Source organism: Hermetia illucens, chromosome 4 (genome assembly GCF_905115235.1).
Source record: "Hermetia illucens chromosome 4, iHerIll2.2.curated.20191125, whole genome shotgun sequence".
Lineage (NCBI taxonomy): Eukaryota > Metazoa > Arthropoda > Insecta > Diptera > Stratiomyidae > Hermetia > Hermetia illucens.
In genome coordinates, this window is record NC_051852.1 from 134,315,218 (window position 1) to 134,340,881 (window position 25,664).

The 25,664-nt window shown below is 39.9% G+C and overlaps 1 protein-coding gene across 7 annotated transcripts in view; it reads right to left on the bottom strand.

Annotated features, from left to right (window-relative positions):
- The window catches only part of LOC119653478 (cholinephosphotransferase 1), a 40,637-nt gene that overhangs the window by 14,261 nt on the left and 712 nt on the right, over positions 1 to 25,664 (bottom strand). For 3 of the 7 annotated variants that reach the window (XM_038058104.1, XM_038058100.1, XM_038058103.1), the window contains exons 2-4: positions 3,607 to 3,847; positions 3,384 to 3,542; positions 2,329 to 2,457 (exon numbers count right to left, since the gene is read on the bottom strand). In XM_038058104.1, the coding sequence (XP_037914032.1) occupies positions 2,329 to 2,457; positions 3,384 to 3,542; positions 3,607 to 3,847 (529 nt within the window). The remainder of the gene's footprint in view (positions 1 to 2,328; positions 2,458 to 3,383; positions 3,543 to 3,606; positions 3,848 to 25,664) is intronic. The other 4 variants (XM_038058105.1, XM_038058101.1, XM_038058102.1 and 1 more) reach the window with 2 other exon arrangements.

A 25,664-nucleotide genomic window follows, 5' to 3' on the forward strand; every position in this document is an offset into this window, starting at 1 on the left:
AACTGCCTTCATCCAGATCGAGCAGGCGGCAATCGGGGCGAGATCTTGGGCTGCACATCAATGAAGACAAGACATGGTGGCAACGTCAGCACTTAAAAGCAACCAACCAAAATTCGAAGAATTTTTGGCCCCCCTACATGAGGATGGACGATTCCGTAGCCTACATAACCATGAAATCTATGAACGATACCATGACCATCAGGTTGTGGATAAAATCCGGCTCAATATGTTACGGTGGGCGCCTCGCTTAATCCGTATGGATGATCCAGTCCGGAAAGTCTATAAGGGCAATAGCTATGGTAGAAAAAGAAGACGAGGCAGACCCTGCCTGAGATGAAGCGATGGCGTAGGTGAGGACGACCGGGATGTCTGAAGTTCCTTATTAAGGCAGGCCTAGACCGGATACCGGCTGTTGCACCGTTGATGATGATGATGACATTGGACGTCGCCTCAATGAGATCTCAATAAAGTAATCTGAGAAACTAGAGAAGAAGGTAAATCAGAAGAGAAAAAGGCCGTATAAGATGCTTTCCAACCAAGTTGTACTTATCGTACAACATGCGACGAACCAGCATTTGTTTTAGCATGGATGTTCCCCATTGAAGTCCTGGTAAATAAAAATTAACGGGAGTTTCAGACGATATTTTTCCTGGATCAAATATTTAATTCGAATATGGGACTCACAGAAACATTCCTCTAACAAAGTCGCGCAGCTCCTTAACGGCAAACGGTGCAGCGTGGTCGTCAACTTCAGCTAGGACCGAAAAATACAACTCTTTACTACTGCATGGATAGTACAAAGTAGCTTTGTACTGATGAAGGGGGTAAGTTGCTCCCGAAATATATATACACTATAAAATAAAATCGTAGTTTGGAGTAAACTACTTGTCTATCAATTTAAGGCTTAACTACAAATAGAAGACAATATCTAACCTATCAGCCCAATGAGCTACGTTTTTCACGACTAGAAACCATACCGCTGGGCCAAACGAAAGAAACTCCCCAGGAGGAAATCCATCTAATGCACAGTTACGACAAAGTTTAGAGTGACGTTTAATGCGGCACATATGGCTGCGGGCGCAAATCACACACACAATCCACCTCAATCGACGTGGTAATGAGGAAGGTGGGGTATAATAAGTACGAGGAGGAAATGGAGGAAATGTGACGACTTTTATTTTTTCTCCTTCCCTGATGTGTTGATAGCCTGATACTAATGGCTTCAAATCAATTCACTAATTGATTAAACATGTTGATATTTCATGAATCCATCAATACTGCCTCTAAATATGTCAGCCATTCTTTTACCAGTCTTATGGTAACTATGTAAAACATCCTAGACAACTACATAACAAAATGCCTACACTTATATCTGATTGTTATTTTGAATATCATGCGTAAGTAAGATTTTTGTTTGAATGTATCATTGATCGATATGTCAAGCATTGCATATGCTAATAGAATAAATATTGTAAAACCTAAATCTCATTCTCGTTCGTTTTATAAGTTACATGTTTGCACCAGTGATACTTATAATGTGTCATTCAATTAAGTTTTGTGCTTAGCAACATTTTGTTGTTCATGAAATACTATTTTAATAGCTTAGTATATCATATTCCCTAGAAAGAAATGTAAGTAATATTATCTAAGCAGAAAGCAAAGTGCAGTAAAGCAAAATATACAGCAAGTCTACTAGTACTTATGAAAACTTCTTGTCAGACAAATAAATATGATGCGGTGAAGAATAGAATATATTGTGCCCGATTATTATATGCATTCTATGGATGATTAAATTACAATAATATAGACGCTACAAAGTCTCCTATTCAATTGAATGTGAAAACAATAATATTGAAATTATTTTGACATATTTCGCTGCAAACTGTTCGAAATATATATCTAAATTCCATATCTTCGCTTTGCTTTCAACAACCAGTTCTAAGATATCAAACATTCTTTACAATTTAAAACTCGATCAAGATTCTACAAAATACTACAAAGTATTCGGTAAATCGCAATCAAATTTTTATAGAAGGCTTTTTCTAACTCCACAATTTAACACATTCGAAATATGAAAGGATTCGGAAATATACAATCTTTCGTATTAATTACAAAATTTGGATGCATTTTTTAATATGAAACAAAAGAATAAATCAATTAATATTTTCTAGAATTTGCTAAAAGACATTACAATGCAGTTTAGATACGTTTGAAAAAAGAGTAGAACAAACTATGAAATGGTTTTGTTTTTTTATAATTTAACATTAAAATAAGAGAAATAGATTTATTTGTGTTATGAACGCTGCACATATTTAAATAATAACTTACTGCTACTGTCGAACCATTCTTTCCAACTCCGCCAGCCAATATAACTGCACCTATGTGCCATAACGACCAAAAGCCACAAACAATAGTCATTGCAGCCATTGTTGTCCATAATTCAAGACTACCAATTATCTAAGCAAAATATTCAATTGCAAAATAATCTAAAATATGTATTTTTTAGAGATTTGTTATGCTATGTATTGATTTGTGTTTTTAAGTCAATACATTTTGTATATTTACAAATATGTATTTTTTTCAGACTTGTTTTATCTGTAGCTGAAAAGCGAAATTACCGAGATTTAAGAAAAGGATGAAAGTCAAGGCATGAATATTAATAAACTTAGTAAGATATACAAATATAGTAAGAGGTCCTATATACAATATGGCGAAGAGATGATGCTATAAGCAAGCAAATTGTACACTGTAAAAGTTTTTAGAAATCGAAATTTTCAAGTGAAATTGATTTAAAAAAATACATATTCAATTGGCCAGAAATTTGACCGAATATAGTAAACAAACCTCACACATGCCTTCACTTCCGTCTTACAGCAGAGAGAGTGCTAACAACAAACCATCAAAAGATCTAAAACTGCGTGAGTGATAGAATAAGCAGCACTTCTTGGGCACATTGATACTGCCATTTGTTGAAAATATCAACACAATATGAATTTCACAATAAATGAATAAAACAGAAGCATATAGAATTATTTTCAAAAATATCAACGTGTCGAGAGAGAAGAAATAAAATCAACTCTGGAAACTTTTGACAAATTGCAACTTTGGTCGCACGTCGAGAATTTTAGATCAGATAAAAACATCTCTCCTTCCTGACATTTTTCTGATTTTGCCACTAATCTCCCCTTCCTAAAAAACGGTATACCTATCGAACTTTCTTTTCTATTTTGAATATATTCCTCCAAAGAATCATTTTCAGCGGGAATATAAGAAATGAAATCGACAGAATAAAGGTAATCTGTATAAACCAATTTGGAAAGTAACAATTTTCAATAAAAAAAATCATGACAATATAAATTTATTCAAATCAAAATGAAATATACCTTTGCAAGCCATATATCTGGTCCAAAAAACATTGAGATCATGTGTATTCCAACAATCGTAATTTGGGCTTCAGTTACATCGACTTTACCGAATCGTAGCGTCCCTGATACATATGTTTGCCAATGTGCACAATAAAATAAAATTATAGCGCAAAAGCACTGAAATTAAATATTTTCAAGTAGTAAAGTAAATGGTCATTGACATTTATATGCACTAATTCACCTGAAAAAACATCCAATTTGGATATACGCCTAATTGACACGATATACATGCTGATAGGGCAACGAATATTGTTGATACTGAATCGCAGCCGTGATCGAATAATTCTCCCAATGGCGAAGATGAATTTGTGCGGCGAGCTTGCTTACCATCGATTGCATCTAAACTTTGATAGATTAGCAAGCCCAGTCCGCACAAACCGCTCGCCCATCTCGGTGGAAAAACTTTACCGTCTGGACTGTACCTGAAATTAGAGGCAAAACATTTAATTACAACCTCTCCACTTGTGTCAAAAACAACTGTAAAGAGATTTATATAAAATATTAATATTTATATCTCTAAATGGAAAATTTTTTCATAAACCGAAATCTAGCATCACAGCAAATACAGTGAAAGAGTCTGAATTCGTTAAGGAAAATCTCAGCCAGTCTATTACACAACTTATGTTATAATAGCCCAGCCACCCAATGCCAAGGCGCAGTACATTTGACGCCTCCATCCTACTCATTCTTATATACAGTGGGAGCAATTCATTTAAATGCATTGTAAGTTTGCTTCTTTAAATGCTCTGATTCCAAGACTTCTAAGACAATGCCACCTGCATACTAATTTAATTTCCTATAATTATAAAATATTTTACGCGTCTCAAGTCTCCCTCTCTATTTGCTCCAAATCCAAATTCCAAATTCAGAGCCGTTTGACTAAGATCCATGTCTCGGTAAGAGAAGAGATAATATCGTCCATTAACTCTTGCCCTTTCTCCAACCAAGACAGCATGAAAGACTCTCCCATAACGATTAGAGAAAATATCGGTGAAAAAATACTACCCTGGCTGACGCCACTTTCGACTTCAGATTCCTCTGAAATTATACCTCGATGTAACAGGTGGCATTTTGCAACACCATATATCACTCTGATAAAAAGTATTAGCTTCTCCGTAACATACTGCCCCTCCTACGTAGACATTCCAGATACACTTCCTGTTCACACTGTTCAAAACTTTATCGAAATCAATGAAAAGCGAGGATCCAAACTCTGCACACGGCTCAACAATGATTCGAAGGGTGGTATGTGGTCGGTACAGGAGAATCCAGAGCTCAGTTTGCAAATAAGCATATTCGCTGTTAGCCTTCGAACTTCTAGAACAGTACATTGCCTACCCGTTTGTGTAGAAAATGTTTCTTTTTCTGATTTTTTTATTCGATTCTCCAAAAGTTTATCCAATTTCAAAATGGTGTTAGATGCTAAGGTAGTCGCCCAAATCGTTGCGTCAGTCGAGGATGGAAGAAGCCAGCGTTAACGCGGCCAGGACTCTAGTGTACCGGAAACGACGATCCGGCGAGCGATCCAGAAGCACAGGAGGCTGGCGGCACTCGCGGAGGCCGGAATCAAGGCGGTCGAGAACAATAAACCAAGCTAACGATCGATTTATTGACATGGAGTCTCTGAGAAACCGCTCAAAATTATCTGTAATGACGAGCCACCGACTTCGTGTTGCTCGACATGTGTATGTAACCTCGCATACAATACGTACACGACTGGCTGAACTCAATCTCCAGTCTTAAAATTCCAAAAAGCTCAGTGCAATGCTGTAGATACTGTACAGTATGGAGGGGAATCGATAATAGTGTAGGGAGTGATTTGTTTACTTGTATACTTGGCCCCAACCGTAAAAGGAGTCGGAACGGCTGGTTTGACGATGAATGTAAGCTAGCAACGGAACGGAAGAATGCCGCATACCGAGTAATGTTGCATTCTCAAAGAACGCGGGCACGCGCAGAGACTTATCACGAACTCGGTCGAGCGGAGAAGCGACTTCACAGACGGAAAAAGGAAGCCTGGGAGAACCAACAAGTCTGTGAACTAGAAAAGTACAGGGACCAACCGCACCAGGCGCGGAAGTTTTACCAACAAGTCAGCAGGATGAAGCCTTATACACCTCGATGCTCATCCTGCCGAGACAAAGAGGGAAATCTGATTTTCGACAGAATGGGCATATTAGAGCGATGGGTTGAGTACTTTGATGAGCTACTGAACAACCAGAACATCGGCGAGTTGGAGGTCCCGCCAACTGAAGACGACGGACAAATACTGCCACCACCAAGTTTAGGAGAAACAGTCCGTGCAATTCATCGGCTAAAAAATCATAAGTCGCCAGAAGCCGATGGAATTACAGCCGAATTGGTTAAATATGGAGGCGACCAGTTACACCAAGTGGTTCATCAACTGGTGCTCAAGGTATGGGACAGCGAATCAATGCCTGACGATTGGCAACGAGGCATTATCTGTCTCATACATAAAAAGGGAGATATCACACAGTGCAGCAATTATAGAGGTATCACGTTGCTGAGTACCATCTATAAGATATTCTCCACTATCTTGCTAGGCCGAATAGCCCCATACGCCCAGAACATCATTGGCCCATACCAAAGAGGCTTCACTCCAAGAAAATCAGCAACAGATCAGATTTTCTCTCTGCGGCAAGCGATGGAAAAACTGTTGGAATATGGACAACAGTTGCACCATCTGTTCATCGACTTTAAAGCCGCCTATGATAGCATAGCCAGGGTAAAACTGTACACGGCCATGAGAGAATTCGGTATCCCGACGAAATTAATAAGACTGACTAGGCTGACCCTGACCAATGTGCGAGGTCAGATAAAAGCAGCAGTCAGATAAAAGCACGGTCTACGACAAGGGGATGCGCTATCATGCGTCCTCTTTAACCTGGCCGTCGAGAAAGTGATCCGTGATGCGTGATCCGTGGTACGATCCTCTTCAAGTCCACCCAACTACTGGCCTATGCTGACGATATCTACATCATGGGAAGAACGACCCGAGATGTACAAACTGCCTTCATCCAAATCGAGCAGGCGGCGCGAGATCTTGGGCTACACATCAATGAAGGCAAGACAAAATATATGGCGGCAACGTCAGCACCGAAGACGAATCAACCAACAACATCAAACCGCACTGGTCAAACACAAACACGAAGAAGAATAAGGATAGGAGAATACAACTTTGAGACCGTTGACAATTTCTCCTATCTAGGGTCGAAAATCACAACCGATAACAACTACGATGATGAAATCCGCGCACGGTTGTCGTCAGCCAACAGAGCCTATTTCAGCTTACAAAGACTGTTCCGCTCGAAACGTCTCACCATAGGGTCAAAGCTCTTACTGTACAAGACTGTGATCTTGCCAGTCCTCATGTATTCCTCGGAAACTTGGGTTCTTAGCAAGAAAAATTGCGAACTCTTGGCCGCGTTCGAGAGAAGAATCCTCCGAAGAATTTTTGGCCCCCTACATGAGGATGGACGATTCCGTAGCCTACACAATGACGAAATCTATGAGCGATACCATGACCGTCCGGTTGTGGATAAAATCCGGCTCAATAAGTTACGGTGGGCGGGTCACTTAATCCGTATGGATGAGGATGATCCCGCCCGGAAAGTCTATAAGGGCAATATCTATGGTAGAAAAAGAAGACGAGGCAGACCCCGCCAGACAGCTGTTAGGGATATCGAATTGGTGGACCTCGGCGCAAAACCGGGATGTCTGGAGTTCCTTATTAAGGCAGGCCTAGACCGGATACCGGTTGTTGCGCCGTTGATGATGAGTGATTTGTTTAGAAGCGAAGACAGACCTCCAAGTGCTCTGGAGGCCATCCCTCAATGCACATAAGCGATATCCTCGAAGAGTATGTAGTCTATTTTGCGTCGCTTATAGGTCCTCATTAAAGTTTTGTGTGAAACAAACCCTTATTAAAATCGATTCAATGTCTGTCTGTCACATACGATTTACTCGGAAATCGCTGAACCAATAATCATGAAATTTGATGGGAAGGTGTGATCTGTGAATCCCTTTACATATAGCAAGTGGCGCCATTTAGTGTTGAGTTTGAGGGGAAGCTCCCCATACATGCGAAAAGGAAGTGCAATTTTTTCACAGAATATAGTCAAGTAGAGTATTAAATGAAAGGGCTCAATTAGTCCTTTTTTTCTGTTCTATTTCTGATATTGGGTGAAACATAAGGGAATGAGCGCTCAAAATGTGTAATTGCAGCAAGTCTCGTTCTCAGAATCTATCCAATCGAAAAATCTGAAAAAAATCACCTCAAAATACACACCATTCCGATATTTGTTCAAGTAAAGTTAATAATAGCACATTACTATACTTTAGAAATTTACCCGAAAACCCCCCTTAAGTTCATCCTAGAAATACATAATTTTGCACAAAGAATAGTATAAGGCAGAACTTTGCGAAGTTTGAATGAAATCCAACTATTATCGCCGTGAATTTATTGCATTCTAAGACGTGTATGATAAGCGTGGGGTCCATGGGTATATTTTAGTCTTCCATTTTTAACGTTTTTTAGTTGTTTGTATAACAGTATGAATTACTCGAGACAGTCATGTTAGTGTTGTTTTTAGCCACAAAATTCGCAGATAATGATGGCATTGTGCAACGGTGCATTATCGTGGTGCAAGATCCACGAGTTGTTCACCCACGAGTGCTTACGTTTTTGACGAACTGATTTCCGTAAACATTTCAAAACAGCCAAATAGTATTCCTTGTTGACAATCTGACCTTGTGGCAAGAATTCACTATGCACCACATCGGGGTAATCGATGAAAACCGTGAGCATCGCCTTCTTCTTTAACTGGAAATGACGCGGTTTCTTCGGTCTCGGCTCATTCGATGGGCGCCATTCACTTGCCTGATGTCTGGATTGCGTGTTGCACTCATAAACAGTAAAGATTTGTTTGATGAATGTTGGGTTAGAATCAGCCATGAAAATCACGTCTTTGGCGATGTTCACATGGCCCTTCTTTTCCATGAAATTTAAGTCTTTCGGTACCAACTTGGCTGCAATACGACGAAGACCCAAATCGTTCACCAGAATGCTTTAAACGGATCCAAAAGAAATGCTTCTCTGCGATCTCTCTGATGGTTAATTTGCGGTTTTTGGCCAAATTTTCCTTCACTTTGTCAACATTTTCTTCGGATTTCGATGGCCTGCCGCTGCATTCATCATTGGCGATGCACTCACGACCTTTTCTGAACCGTTCCAGCCACTCGAAAGCGGCTGTTTTCTTTAAAGCATAGGCGCCGAAACACTTTCCCAAAATTTGCAAGGTTTGCGTACCGTTGAAATCGTTTCTAACACAAAATTTAATGCAAACTCGTAGTTGCTTATTCAAATCCATGTTGAAAATTCTCGAAAATTGTGATCACGCTCAGAGACACATGTACTCAACTCGACGTAACCTCCACAACTGATGATGAAATAACGCCAAACTTTGGTAGCGATATCATTGACAGTTGAACAACACACACACAAAAGAAGGACAACCGAGTGCTAAGAGCGCCACACGGCGTTCATTCCGGGAACTTTTTGATTAAGGTAGTATGCTAGATAATTAATAGGCAATTAAAATGTAACCGTTCAATTCAAACTTGTAATTTTGATTCAACGCTCCCTAGGACAAGCTATGAGAAAAAACTTATCTCCGACAACATGCAGATTAGCAGCGTGAATTGAAGGAATTGAACTCAACTTATCATGTATTTGTCGCTTATTTTTTGGCGTTGTTATCCAGCTGAGATTATGTTAATTCTTTTAGATCATTACGGTAAAAAAATTATGCAATAAATTAAATTATTGTATTCATAATAGATTCGACGATTTTATTGAAAAAATAGTTATACAGATATAGGAATATGAATAGTATTTCCAGCTAATTCATAGAAATTTGCCAGTCCCCAGATATTTCGTACCAAATCGGCACTCCCTTAACCATAAGAATTATCGGGATTCTACTGTATATTGCAAGATTTTATTGCAAATTTTGTCATCTTACATTGGAAAACAAAATAATGTAGCTTTGGATATTGTCTCAAGTATAAAAGGCTATATTATACCCATTGTACTCCCTTTCCTCATACAAGGGTGTCAACCAGAATGTTTTTTTCATTCAACATTTCTAGGCACAAGTGTTTTGGATAAAAAATTGTGTTTTAATGCCCATACTGAATATTAACACATACTTCTATTTTTCAAATATACAATCCTAGCAGCTTTGAACCAAAAATACAAATAGTATCTAAAAATATTCATCAACAATACTGTACACGATTTTACGCATATCAACTGTTGACACATACGCAATACGAAATTCGTTTTATGAAATCAAACTAGGTCCCTAGCCAACAGCCGACAATTATAAAAACGGAAATTTAGAAATATTTTGAACAAATCATCAAAGGTCACTAATGCCAACATTATCAAGGTTTACACGTAAGAAGCTAGCCACTGTTCAAAGTCTTCGTATATCAATCGCTATATAATAAGATTGGGATCTGTTTAATTGATGGCTTTAAAATATCTTTTTTTAGGTAGTTTATTTTTTTTATTTGAACCTTGCGATAAGCCACATATTTAGTTGGCATGGTTCTGGATTTACTTTCGTTGCAGTATTCACTAAAAGATGATGTTTTAATATAACGATAAAGTTCACTGCCACATAATGTAATTTGTGGGGTGCGTATCTTCCTGATATGACCGCCTCAAAATAGAAACATTCGATCCATTCAAATAACACTTCCAACTGATAGAGTAGATAAGAAAGTGCTCAGATTTCATCGTCGTATTGATTCCATTCCTCACGCAGATACTTTATCGCAATTATTGAAAATGACGTTATAAACATTTTTTTTAGCCGGAACGCTTATTTCAGTAATACTTCATCATTCCATGATGGCTTGATGTACATGATAATGAACGATCGTATAATTGGACCGTGATATGAAACGCTACTTGTGGTAATAAAAAAGCGAAATTTTCATATGCCACAGATATGGTTCAATATAGATTGTATTACTGGAAGGCCGGCATACGGGTATAGTGATAACAAAGTTCAATGTGAATTATTTAGCTGAAATGTTACTCTAACTTGTCACTTTTTTTTAAATAGAGCTCATAAATGAGGGGAGATATATAAATCGTTTTGAACTAATGCATTGTAGAAATTATCGTAGGTAAACTTACAGATATGCACCTTGAAAAAAAAGTGAATTGAAAATCGCGATTATCAGAGAATGATTAAACTGAAGAAGGAAAGCGTACAATGCTAGAAATAAATCATTCGAAAAATCTTTCGACGTCAATGAATTATGATATGCAATCGTACGATATGGAAGATAGCTCTCCTACACAGAGGAGCCCAATGGAATAATATATAAACAAAAAAGAAGTAAAATTCAAAGAAATCAGAATTAAGTTCAATCTTGAACTTGAATATTCATTTTGAGAGTTGGGAGTTAGTATTTCGCAACTAAACTGATAAAGAAAGCCTTGACTTGAAAAAGAAAAATAGAAAAATGTTAAGCAGGAAATCCGAAAAGGCAAACTAGGCGAACTTGAAGCAGTTGTGATTATAATGTCCGAACGAAACTCGAGAATCCAAACTATGACGGCAGCGAATATGTATAAAAACTTCAAGCTTCAATTTTTAGCAAGATACCAGAGGAATTTGATAATTGCACATCACATAGTAGTTTTTTCGAGAAAAACATGGAAGCGAATTAGGATAACTAATGTTTCGATTAAAGCGTTGTATGACAAAATGCAACATTATTAAACAAAAGCATACAAAGCAACTTTCCTATGGTGCCGGGTAGGTGGCCGGTAGGTGGCTACCTCACATATAAAATAGAGCCTTAGAAAGAGGGAAAAACAAACGTGGCAATAACTTACAAGGATAGCAATCTGTAAGTACGAAGAACGAATACCAAAATTATGGTAAACAAGCCGCAATATCGGAAGCTGGACGCTGGACATTTTGTTTCACACAAAATCTTAAAAGAACAATCGTTACACTTTCAAACCAAGGCGGCTTGAAGAGCTACAGTAATTAGCGAGAAATTACTCTAATAAATGATGTAAACAAAATCCGTTGAGGAATAGACCAACACATTTAAGATAATCTATGGAAGAACCAGTTGCCTTTAGAAAAGGGAGAAAGTGTGCCACCCCTGATAAATTATAGAACATTGTGTAGAATAGAACCCTACTCTGCGGATTACATTTGTCGATTTCAAGTATGAGGTAATATGGCAGGCTCCGTTTACGAAAGATATCCCAGAAAAAATAATATGCCGAGATTTGTGACAGTTTCACGTGTCAGCACAACTAAAGTTGAGGAGGCAATAAAATTAATGAAATCGAGGGAAGCCACAGGACCTGACGACATCGCATCTGAGCTCTGGAAAGCGAAAAGCTGGAACCCAACACTGTGGCTCAGTGAATTCTTTAATCGGGTTATTCAGGAAGGTAGAACACCATCTGACTGGCAAAAAAGTACCACAGTTCCAATATGGAAAAAAAAGGTAGTACAACAGAATGTTCAAATTACCGGCCGATCCGGTTACTGAAAACCGTGTTCGCGAAATCGTTGAAATAACCGTGAATCAAGCTGGATTTGTCAAGAACTGCGGAACTGCTGACGCAATACACGCTGCGCAGTTACTCATGGAGAAACACCGTGAGAAACATCGCCCTCTTTACATTGCATTTCTCGATCTAGAGAAAGCATTTGACCGTGTGTCCCACGAACTCATCTGGTATGCTCTACGACAACACTTAGTGCCAGAAGAACTCATGCGCTGGGTTCAATTGCTCTACCACGATCCGAAAAATAAAGTACGAAGTGTGGCGGATGTATCAAAACCGCTTCGTGTCTCTGTTGGTATTCATCAAAGTAGCGCCCTCTCACCACTTCTGTTTATTCTTCTTATGGGCACCGTCACACGGGACATGCAATGTCCAGCGCCCTATACACTGCTTTATGCAGATGATGTTTTCCTAGCATCTGATAGCAAAAATGATCTCGAGCAACTTGTCCAAAAATGGAATGATCGCCTCATGCAACACGGTCTCAGATTGAATCTAAACAAAACAGAATTTTTGACGTCCGATCCCCATAAAACAGGCACAATCACTGTCAGCGGCAGTGATCTGCCCAGAACTGAGCGGTTTAAATACCTCGGATCATCGCTATCAGCCAATTGCTTCTCGCATTAACGCAACCTGGATGAAGTGGCATTCCACAACTGGTGTTCTTTGTGATCGACGTATCAACGAACGTCTCAAATCTACAATTTACCGCAATGTCGTCCGTCCAGTCGCTCTCTATGGTTGTGAGTGTTGGCCGACTATAAAAGACAGTGAACTTTGCGTTGGACAATGAATGTTGCGTTGGACGACTGGCGTGACACGTTTTGATCACATCGATCGGTTTCGAGTTGCACCGATCGTGGAAAAATTGCGATAGAGGCGTCCTAGATGGTATGGTCACGCAATTCGCGCTAACGAGAATTCACTTGCTAAGATTGGTCTGAACATCGAAGTAAACGACCAAAAGATAGGCCGAAACAACGGTGGCTTGATACGCTGGATGGGAATTTAAAAGCCTCGAGATTGGATCCAAATCAGGCATTTGATAAAATAAAATGGCGAAATCGATCACGGGATCAAGGCTGAAGAAAAAGAAGATGTGAGGAGCGACGAGTGCATGACAACTGCGTTTCACATAGCTAAAAATTCCATTTCCCTCTATTTTTTAGAAGGCGATTTAAATAAATCATTTAATGGAAAGCCCTGTATTGATAATAGTCAACCTCATACGCTTCACACTGAGTTTAATATTATTAGCAAATGCCAAGAATTTAACCTACATCAGATAGAAAAAAGGGCTGGGAAGAATTAGATTCTTCTTAAATGGAATTTTAATATTTCACTCGAATGTCACTTATTTTCGTTAATTATGACGTCAGCATCTTATTTGTATGGCTTAGGATGCTGTTAATTCGCACGAAATTGATAAGTTTGAACTGCTATAACTTTGACACTAATAGTTGGATTTTCATGAAACTTGGCATGTGTATGCACGAGGTTGTCCTCTCTGTCCTCCTCTATTTAGTACCCCTAGGATGATCTTAAAGGGAGTTTGTTTTTCAGTCAATTTCTAAAAGTTGGTAATATACTATTAGTAAATTTATTTGAGCAGATATCGGAATGGGACATATTTTAAGGCCTAGATTTCATCTACGCCCTAATTTTTTTTGGATTTTTAGATTGGGTAGTTTCCGAAAATGAGTCTTGTCTCACTTTAAGTGGGTACATTTTGACTCCTCACTCGCACACTTTGCAATTTACGGCTAAACTAATATCAGTTGCGGAAAGTATTAATCTACTACTAAGTACTAAGTAGTAATCGAGGCCTTTCATTTGATACCCTACACGACTATATCCGGTGAAAAAAAAAATGTTGAATCCTCCCTTTGCATGTATGGGATGCCCATCTTTAAGCTCCACCATGCTACTCGCTGTATACGTGGGATTTCATAGTCCCTATCTGTCCACCAAATTTCGTTCGGATCGGTTTAGCCGTTTTGGAGAAAAGTGCGTGTGACAGGCAGACAGACAGTAAATCGATTTTAATAAGGTTTTGTTTTAAACAAAACCTTAAAAATGGTATTGAAAAATTGTATGACCGCTGTAATCATCATAAATCAAATTTTATCAAACATGTTAGTCTATGTTAGCCTACGAGCTTTTCAACCCACCTGGTACACAAAGCGCCTCCTGCACCCATCCATCCAAGGTAATACTAACCGAGCTGCGAAAATAACGCGTTCAAGAAGGGTGACCACATTTGCCCCATGCCCCAATATTACTCACTGTCAGCCAAAAATATGTAGCAGTCAAGAGCTGAGTTTTTAGTGAGTGAGGATCCCGCATGCGGATGTATTCTTGTGCAGACGTGACTTTCTAATAGATTGTCTCACCTCTATGTGGTATAAAAATATACCTTCTTGAAATCAATATAAATAACATGCAACCATGCATGATATGCACTGAATTGTTGATTGATAGGTAACAAACTCATATTGCATTTCGCAAGAAGATGCGAAATATATGTCGGCCAGTATTTTACCTTTGGCATAAAGGATTTCGTCAATACCATTCTCAAAATTGAGGATGGAGGCGTCAGAAATAAAAGACTATAAGTTCTAGGTCATTAGTCCAAGAGTGATACTTACACTAGGAACAACAAAATAAACTAGGGATTAGGAAAAGAGTTATAGCAACTACAGAACAACTTTAGTAGTACTCCTAGATTTTAAAATGATTGCTAAATCAGCCAGAATGCAATATCTAACAAATTATTTTAGCAAATTGAACATTTCTTTGGACGAAAATTTACCACCCGCTCACCCGCTTTTCCCAACAAGTGCACACTCGCAATTTTATTCATTGCCACCACTCATTGTGATAAACCCCTCTATCTACACAATCCTATTGTTATACTCTATGCGGCTTCACACTTCCTTATCAATTGTAAACAAACACGATCAATTTTTTTGCAAATCATTCTGCACACTCGGCTAAGTTTGTATTTAAATCACATTCTCAATTAAATTATGCTGAAGCGAACACATCTTCATCTCTATTCTTGCATTCAAATCTAATTGTGATTGCGCGAGTATATCCAATCGGTCCGAAGCATGACCAAGGGTTTGTCATGGTGCCGTGAGTATGGCTGTCTGCGAGTAGTTGATTAGAAAACTCTTAAATATTTGACCCCAAACTGAAGCAGGTCATTTTAATATGTGGTATCACCCGCAACATTGTAGAGCCTTTATATACTCTGTGCTTCATATTCATTCATTGTGGAATGAGCGACTCTGATTGCCATTTGTAGCTAATGTTAATATGGAAGTTCATACATTCGGAAACATGTAGATTAGTACAATAGTTTTAATGGCCGACTTAGTGCTTCTTAAAAAACTGAAAACTAATCGGCCCGGGCTTAATTTTGATTTGCGTGCTACACGATAGATAAGATTGGGTGTGGACTCAGCGGATACTTAGATTATATGAATCAACAGAGTATTTAGATGAAAAATTTTAATTTGTTATAGTAATATTGCAATAAAAGAGTTTTCGAATTTAAGTAAAGTTTTTTTTTTTTGAAATGGACATTATTTCTTACTCAATGAGAATTCACACTTATATTTTTACTGTTGGCATTCAATTCCTTCTCACGTCAAGATCTGTTGTTATTAATAGATATATCTGGTATTCGGGGGTTTTTACTGAGAACTTCCTAAAGTGTTGTAGTTTGGCATCTCCATTCACACTAAACTATTAGTAGCAAAGCCTAGTATATACATATTAGCTTTATACAGTGATTTCCAAGTTGGAAAGTTTATTTCCTGCTTGTAGACGTAAAGCAAGAGAGAAATTTTGTTAAATTGGCAAAATGTACTCTGAGAAATTTAGAGAAAACAATTACTAAAGTGCATATTCATTTTGTGTCAGATAGTTTTGTTAGACTTTCCACTGATAAGGATAACGTTAGAAATAGTAAATTTGATTTTTGGGCCGCGTTTTACTTTATTTTAAATGCAACTGTGTAAGTTGTACGCCTACAGCAGCGAGGCAAACACAAAGAGGAGCACAAACATCCATGACGATCGGGTTCTGTACGGGGGCAACGAGGTCGAAAGGCTGACACTCAACATCCTTAATAAGCTTTCTCAATCACGTGGTCTTTGGAAATCTGTACAGACGAAATTGACCACTCATAAGACATTGCTGTACAATTCACCATCGGATATTATCTCTAATACATACTTCAAACCAAATTTGAAGTCATTGAATAACTCCTACGAACAAGATTGTCGTAGCGTTGGTGAATTCGACGAGAGGATATTTTTGAGGTGATCCTTTTCATTAGCTATGTTGTGCGATATACGCTGCATGCCGGGAATCATACACACCTACCGTTGGAAATGCTGATGCTGTGATTGCAGGCATTTGTGTGTCGCTTACCAAATTACTACGAAGCTGTAACATCAGTAATGGGTGGTGAGTCCTGGAAGACTTCTCGGCAAGCGACCATCAGTACATTGCCTCCGAAATGGTGGACACAAACTCTCGGTGTGCGCCACCGCGGCGCATTTTCTGTGCATGGAACCTTGCGAAAGTGAACACCGGGAGGTTTGTCGAAACTCTTGGAACAGGTGGGGCCGCGCTGAAGAGTATTCCTGGGGGCGGTGCAGCTGACACTGTCGTAAATTCAGTTATGAACTTGATATCGACGGCCTGCGGAGCCTCCATGCCTAGGGGGGCATTGAGATGTGGCAAACCTTCTATGTATTGGTGGACATGGAAATCACAGAGCTCCAGAAATAGTGTCACAGGCTCCGCCGCTTAACACTACGTCTAAGCGACCGGGAGGAGGCATGTACCATAGTGACAGAGTACAAATCAACCAAAAGGAGACTCTGCAGCGCAATAAACAAGAGCAAAGCTCGCCGCTAGCAGGATCTGGTCGATGAGGTGCCGAACTATTTCTTACGGATATTGAGGGACTATCTGATGAACCGCTCCCTGCTCTATTAAACAGGAGGAGGAGGATGGAGGTCACGACGGGGTTAGCACAGGAATCCATCCCAGGGCTGGACCTCTGGAACGCTACCTATGGTGGTCGATTTAAACTCCACATGCCAGAAGAGTCGCGCCTGGTCGGATATGCAGATGATGTCGCGGTGCTTGTTGCTGGACGCACTGTCGAACAGGCGCAAAACAGATTCGGCATATTGATGCGACGGGTAAGTCGATGGATGACTACTCGCTTGCACTGGAAAAACCGAAGTAGTCATCCTGACTAAAAAGAGAATTCCGATCCTGCGTCCCATATCGCTCGGTAAGTCGATAATCGAGTCAAAACGAGCGGTAAAGTACCTCGGGCTGACTCTTGACTCAAAGCGCAAATCAAAGCAGCAGCGAACAAGTCTGCAGCTGGAGTTTCGTCGTTAAGTAGGCTAATGCCAAACATTGAGGGTCCTACGTCTAGCAGACGACGTCTTCTGATGAGTCCAACGCAGTCTGTCCTGCTTTACGGGGCAGAGGTATGGGCTGACACTCTTGGCAAGGAGGTATATCGTAAACGTCTCGCGCAAGTACAGAGACGGGGAGCTTTGCGGGTGGCGTCTGCGCACCACACTGTCTCTGAACCGACCGTGATTGTGATCGCGGGAGTGATCCCCGTCGCCCTTCTTGCTAAGGAGCATCAAGCCATATACAAGCGCAAGAGAGGTTATTGATCGTGAAGAACGGCGACGCACCCTAGACAAGTGGCAGCTCTCTTGGCAAAATTAAACTAGAGGCAGATGAACTGCGAGGCTCATCGGGAACTTAGATGCGTGGCTGAATAGGAAGCATGGTGAGACTAATTCCTTACCCAATTTTTAAGTGTGCATGGAGGTTTTCAGTTTTACGTACATAAGATTGGTAAGGCGCGATTTCCGGATTGTGTGTTTTGCGATGGAGTTGTGGAAGGCAGTCATCACACTTTTTTTCTTGTGGAAAGTGGGATGGGGTTCGTCAGCAGCTCTATTTAAACACAGGAGATCTTTCTCCAGATAACATTGTCGAGAAGATACTGAGGAGTGCTGACAGGTGGAGCCGTGTTACCCATTACGTTCGGGTCCTTCTCGTTGCTAAGAAGATAGAGCTCCACCGGTGGAGGAGCCAGATGGCAGGGAGTGCCTTGAACTGACAGTTCCCTTCCTCCTCTGCCCTCCCGATCGTGAAAGGAATTCCCTGATTCGAAGGTTCCGCAAGTTCGAGAACTAGCCCGAAGTAATGTAACAAACGGTTCCAGGCTAGCTTTCTGACGATGGGGAGGTGTTTGGTTGGTTGTCCGAAAACGTACCGATCCGGGAGTCCAACACTGTGTGCATTCATCTACTCTACCCCAAAAAAATAGGGTACTGCAACCCTGTAGTGTACCGTTACGGTCTTGAATGAAGTGCTCTAACACACTTCAAGGCCCTGATTCAATTGGATTGTCACGCCAACGATTATTACTATTAATCACGTGGTCGAGGTTGGTGTCCTTCACCAACTTAATAGTATTTGCGAAAAACATTTTAATTTATCATTTTGTTCCATCTATCTATTTGCGATTAGCCAGACAAACGATTTCACCGATTTGATTTGAAATTTGATAGAGAGAATCTAAAATGCTTTCAATTCCATAGTTATTCTTCCCCAACGATAAACTTCCTTCTTTGGATCGAAAATGTACTTTATCCAGCGTTGTCTCAAGGATGTGGAATAGTTAACATTTAAACCAACATTTAACACTTTTCGTTGCAGAGAAACCGTCCGTCTAGTGAAATTTTCTAACAGAAAAGAAGTAATTTGTCAATAATAACATCGGAATTGCAAATAAAAAGTTGACTCAAAATAACTAACTCGTTGTCAGTAACCATATGATGTCAACACATCCACTTCTATTCAAACAAAAGAGAAACGTACAGGGTTGAAAGTCAAGATAAAAAAGAGAGTTTCAGTTTTCTGAATGCATCAAATTTTTGCCCGCAGCTAGGATACTTGTCATTCTAGACTACTGAATTGCAAACAAACTGATGCCAATTTAGCTCGTAGATACTGGTTTCAAGAACCAGAATATCTGACCGTGGAAGAACGGATAAATGTTTTCCGTAATACAATATATGTAGCGAAAATTGAAAGTTTTTACTCTAAGAAACAAACACATCCGTCTTTTTTCTCAGTCTTGACATCTGAAATTGAGAAACTGCCAAAAAGGAAGCCATCTATTCGTAATAGAAATGGATGGCGTACATTCAACGTATTCGGGGTGATGGCAGATTTAAACAATAAAACCCAAGAGATAAAAATAACATGTTCACTTCGACAATAAAGACTTGCAAGTTTTATTATAGCATCCCTGATAACTTGCCATATGGCTAATAATCATTTTAAATAATTTAGATCTTTTCAGTTACATCCATTTAAATTGACTCATAATAAACATCTTATCTCACAGCTCTCGCAAGGCTTAATTTGCTTATTGTTCAATCAACGGAGCAAAGTATGTTTGCAAATAAATAAAAAATCAAGTGTGAAAGTTGGCACAGATTTGCAAACTTGGAAATGTGTTGGACATTGCTCATGATAAGATATTATACAGATTATTAGCGTGAAAATAGAACTAATCGTAGAGTGACTTCTATTATTAAAACGAAACCCAAAAGGAATATATTTGCAATTATGTTGGGTCACCTGAATAGAAACCGAGGCAATTTTTGCGTTAAATATATGTAATGAGAATGAAAGGCGAAATTTCTTTTCAGTTTTTTTTTTTTATTAATAGATCTTTGATGGAGACGATGAGCACTAGATTGTTAAATTACGAAGCTAGGGTAGGCTTATTTCTTAAGGCCGAGATGTAAATAATTAATAAATAATTTTTGAAAGTTTTTAGAGTTTTATCGAATATATGACGGCTTCGGGATGAGTTGCTACTTTGCTCATAGATTTATTCACAAAAGATCGCCGGTATCTGTATGCCGTTTTGTACGCGATTATTTTGGACGAACTAAGATCATCATCATCAACCGCGCAACAACCGGTATCCGATCTAGGCCTGCCTTATTTCACGAAAAATTTTAAACTGTGGTCGGTGCAGTCGTTCAAGAGGGACTAACTCACAGCGCTCTACAAACAGAAACAAGCCGGGGAACCGGAAGCTAGACACTTCATGTATGAAAGGTTTTGTGTATTTCTTTTATAAAGAGATTTGAGTGTGCATTTGCCCGATTAGCATGTAGCACGTAAAATATGCATATATTATGTGAAAATTTCCACTTTCAAGTGATATTGACATTCATAGTCTTCAAGTTGCGGAGAAGCAACAGTTTTGACCTAGTATAACTTTGTTAGTAATAATGCGATTTTTACCAAATTTGGTAGGATCATGCTCTATGCTGTAACCTATCTTGCTGCAAAATTTTTTGATTCTAGGGTGAACTTAAGGGGGGTTTTCTTGTCAATTACTAAAATTTATAGTAATGTACTATTATTAACTTTATTTGAACAGGTATCGGTATGGAGGGTGTTTCGGAGCCTAGGCACCATATAGTGGCAGCCCCCTGATTTTTTTCAGATTTTTCGGTTTGGCAGTGATCACTTTCAACTCCCCGCACTCCCCACCTTTCCAATAAATGTCAAAACTAAGACCGGCTTCGTGCTAACTAACTAAGTACTAACCGAGACCTTTAATTTGATACCCCACATGACTATATTTGATGAAATTTACACCCCCATTTGAATGAAAGGGGACCCCCCCCCCCCCCTTTAAATTTGACGTAAAAGGATGTAACTCACTATATGCGTCAGAATTCACAGTTCCCACCTTTCTACCAAATTTGGTGCCAATCGCTATAACCATCTCCGAGACAAATGCGTGTGACGGACAGACAGACAGACAGTAAACCGATTTTAATAGTGTCCGGATAGCTGAGTGGTTAGAGCGCAAGGCTGTCGTACGGAAGGTCGCGGTTCAAATCTCACTGGTGGCAGTGGAATTTGTATCGTGATTTCACGTCGGACACCAGTCGACTCAGCTGTGAATGAGTACCTGAGTCAAATTAGGGTAATAAGCTCGGGCGAGCGCAATGCTGTCCATATTGCCTCCTACATGGATTGTTGCGCCAAAGACTATTATTATTATTTGTGTTTACACAAAACCTTAAAAAAGGGATAATCCACCTATCAGAGCGAACATTACAGTTTCATCGTTAATGAGCAACATAAGAAATACGCTTCCAAAACACAACATCGAAGTAGTAAGTACAAGTACTAACAGACAACTAAGGACTAAGCTAGGTTCAACCAAAGACAAATTGAAAAAAGAAGAGATGAGTGGAATTTATAAGGTCAGCTGTCTAGAATGTGAAAAAGTATATATTATTGGTAAGACTAAAAGGCTAATGACCACAAGATTCGAAAAACACATAAGAGGGTACACCAAACAAAAAGCGACGACCCTCGAAACATCAAGTCAATGGTTGCAAGGCATATGGTGGAAGAGGGACATACTGTAACATTGGACACATTTTTTGGATGCAGCGGAAAGCATATGTATCATCAAAGAAGGGAGGCAGGTAAACTTAAATCACGATGAAGGAAACTGCGCAACGACCCTGGTAAAAAAGGTATGCAGCAGATAATAAACAAGTCGGAATACCGGAAGCTCGCGCTTCGCGTATAAAGGTTTTGTGTTCATCTTATGTAAGAAACTTCAACACACATTTTTTCTATCCGTATCCAACGTATTCCTTCATATTTTTCCAAACTACAAAACATACTTGTTTTGCAAACAAAACCTTAAAAAACGATAAATCTCTAGTGAAACTAGAAACTTTTCCTTTTAATAGATTTACCTAAAACGAACTATAGAAAACAGAGGCACTACTTTGCATCAGTTGTACCATTTTTTCATCGACTTCAAAGCCGCCTGTGATAGCATAGCCAAGGTAAAATTGCCACACACACAGAATTCAGTATCCCGGCCAAATAGATAAGACTGACTAGCCTGATCCTGACCCATGTACAAAGCCAGATAAAAGCACAGGATCACTCTCGAAACAATTCGACATCAACAGCAGTCTAAAATAAGGAGATGTCCTATTGTACACCCTTTTGAACCTGGCACTGGAAAAAGTGACACGTGATGGTGAGGTAAATGCGAGAGTGTACCCAACTACTAGCCTATGCTGACGATATCGAAATCATGAAACGAACAATCCGAGATATAGAAACTACCTTCATCTAGATCGATAAACAGGCTGCGGGAGATCTGGGGCCGCACATTAATGAAGGCAAGACGAAATCAAAACCAAAACGAACAACATCGAATCGCACTGGTCAAGCGAAAACAATGAAGATAGGAGACTACAACTTTGAGACCGTTGAAAATTTCTCCTATCTAGGATCGAAAATCACAACCGATAACAGCTATGACGATGAAACAGAGCCTATTTCAGCTTACAAAAACTGTTTCGCTCGAAACGTCTCATCATACGGTCAAAGCTCTTACTGTACAAGGCTATGATCTTGCCAGTCGTTATGTATTCCTCGGACACTTGGGTTCTCAGCAAAAAAAACTGCGAACTGTTGGCCGCGTTCGGGAGAAGAATCCTCCCAAGAATTTTTGGCCCCCTACATGAGGATGGACGATTCCGTAGCCTACATAACGACGAAATCTATGAGCGATACAACGACAGTCTGGTTGTGGATAAAATCCGGCTCAAAAGGTTGCGATGGGCGGCTCACTTAATCCGTTTGGATGAGGATGATCCAGCCTGGAAAGTCTATAAGGGCAATATCTATGGTAGAAAAAGAAGACGAGGCAGACCCTGCCCTAGATGGAGCGATGGCGTAAGTTAGGACGCCAGACAGGGATATCGAATTTGTGGACCTCGGCGCAAAATCCGGGTGTCTGGAGTTCCTTATTAAGGCAAGCCTAGACCGGATACCGGTTGTTGCGCTGCGTTGATGATGATGGTGAGGACGAAATATGTGCTGGCAACTTCAGCACCAAAAATCAAAGAGGCAACAACATCAAATAGCACTGGTCGAATAAGAACAATCAAAATAGGAGACTACAACTTTGAGCAGCCAATAGAGCCTATTTCAGCTTACAAAAACTGTTCCGCTCAAAACGTCTAACCTAGGGCCAAACCTCTCACTGTACAAGGCAATGATCTTGCCAGTCCTCATGTGTTCCTCGGAGACTTGGATTCTTAGCAAGAAAAATTGCGAACTATTAGCCACGTTCGAGAGAGAATGGACGAAATCTATCAGCGATACCATAAGCGCGGTGAACAAAATCCGACTCAATCGGTTGCGGTGGGTGAGTCACTTAATCCCTATGGATTAGGATGTTCCATCTATGGTAAAAAAGAATACATGGCAGACTCTGCCACAGACGGAGCGATGGAGTAGATTAGGACTCCAGACAGCTTTTTGGGATATCGAATTGGCGGACCACGGCGCAAAAGCGAAATGTCTGGAAATCCTTATTAAGGCGACTTAGCCCGGATGCCGATTGTTGCGTCGTTGATGATGTATCATCATTTTTTTAACAGTAATCGATCATTCATGGTGAATATTGAAGGATTGTCAACAGCTACAAATAGTCGGCCATAGATTTTTTTCTTCAGAACTGGATCCCTTTTTGATTGCCCAATGAGAGACTGCCAAGTGCGGAGCCCCGTCGGACCAGACCGTTAACCCGCTCATTCCCAGCTATGTTCTTATGACCGAGAACCTAGAGATGGGTGACTTTAAGCGTACTGCGCAGTCTGTTCAACGTGTGCCTGCGCTGCCCCACCAACCTCGGAAATGTCACATCGTATGCGGAGTTCACAATTATTTTGGAGGAAGTGCTCTACATTATAGGAGGTAATGCGAAAGAAATGTACTTCTTACATAGGAATATAAGGCACGATTTACCCGAACCGCCGGAAGAATACCGAAAAGCAACGAGGAGGAAACCTGCAGGAAATGATAATAACGACGGGAGGACTCACAAAAGGATCGATGGGTCTCAAACTCGTTTCCTATACTAATGAGTCGGTGAAAAAACAACATAGACGATGAATTACCACTACTGAACTGATTCCTAACAAAGTACGGCGGATGAAGATTATTTGCACAGATTTGCGTCTGTCCCTAATGTTGCAATTCATCGAAGACCCACAACATGAAGACTTTCTGCAATACGTTTAATGCGATGATTAATCCGGGGAACTTATTTGGGGTGATGCCTTAATCAGAAAATAAATGATTGACGGCAAACTCTTCAAATAGGTAAACTAGGACCATAAAGAAAAGTCCATACGGGCACAGATCTTTGATGACATAATGGCTTAGGACTAAAACTGCTTCACGAGATGAAAGAATGAAATGAACGGTGATCATGGGGCAAATGTAGAAGAGAGAGAAGAATGGGTTTTAAGCGGGTGCTTTTTCATTTGTGTTTTTAAAAGTTCCCCACCTTCGTGCAGTGCAATGAAAATGCCAATTACTCTGCCTTGATACAGGAATAATCACAACGACCCTCTTTAATGGTGCGGTATCGAAATGATTTTTTTAACCAAGACCACTTGTACGATCGGTCAGCACCTTACACCGACAGCTTACTGAAGAAGCAACAGAAAGAAGTAAACAGAAATTACAACAAGATGTATTTGTGCTTATCCATCATAAGAGGCAAGGTACCACTATACAAAAGAATCGCGGGCAAATAGCAAGGAAACTACCGATAGTCGTTCTTCCTATTTTTGGACCAAGTGCGAGTAAGTCGCTCTCATTTTTAGGGAGGGACTTAGGGTCCCTCGTATCAAGAAAAGCAAGGAAGCGCTTGCAGAAATGAAGAAAGGGCGACAATGTTCCGGTTCCAAACGATAATTAATATAATTGTAACATCTTCCTTAGAAATACAAAATACATATTTTGTGGTTTTCCTGTTTTCCCATCACTGTGCTCCTCATTAAATTCTTCATCAAATTTGCCGTTTTTTTTTTGTAAAAACAGTTGCTATGAAAGTAAAAACTTCTCGGCTCTTTTTATTGCTTCCCTGATATTTCTTGTTTGTGCTGAGTGAATACGCAATGAAGATAAGCTGACACCCATCGAAGTTCTTAAGAATCTCCGACACTTTGTAAACAATCAACACTCAACCCGGCAATTTGCAATTCCAACAGAATGAATGAAGTAATGACTTAGCAGCGTCTGTAAGGTTCGCCTGCTAACCAATGAATTCAACGAATAGCTGAGTTATTGACATCAAGGAGTGATTCATATTACCATAGTCGACGTTAGTCTCAGTTAAATTATCAGTTACCCACCGTGGATCAGATCCACGCAACAACACTGTGGCAAGAAGCGTGCACTATCCCACTATCTGTGCAAAATCAGGTACTAGAAAGTTCTGACCCCTCAGTTCGCCTCAATTCAATTTGGACAGTGCAACGCACCTTCCGCGGTCACCTTGATTAACAAGAGGGCGATTCTGAAAAAAGTCAAATTTCCAGAGCAATCAGCTCAGATGATCGTTATCCTGTATCCAAGCGTCTTCGCAGAAATGCCGTAGACTGTACTTGCAATCG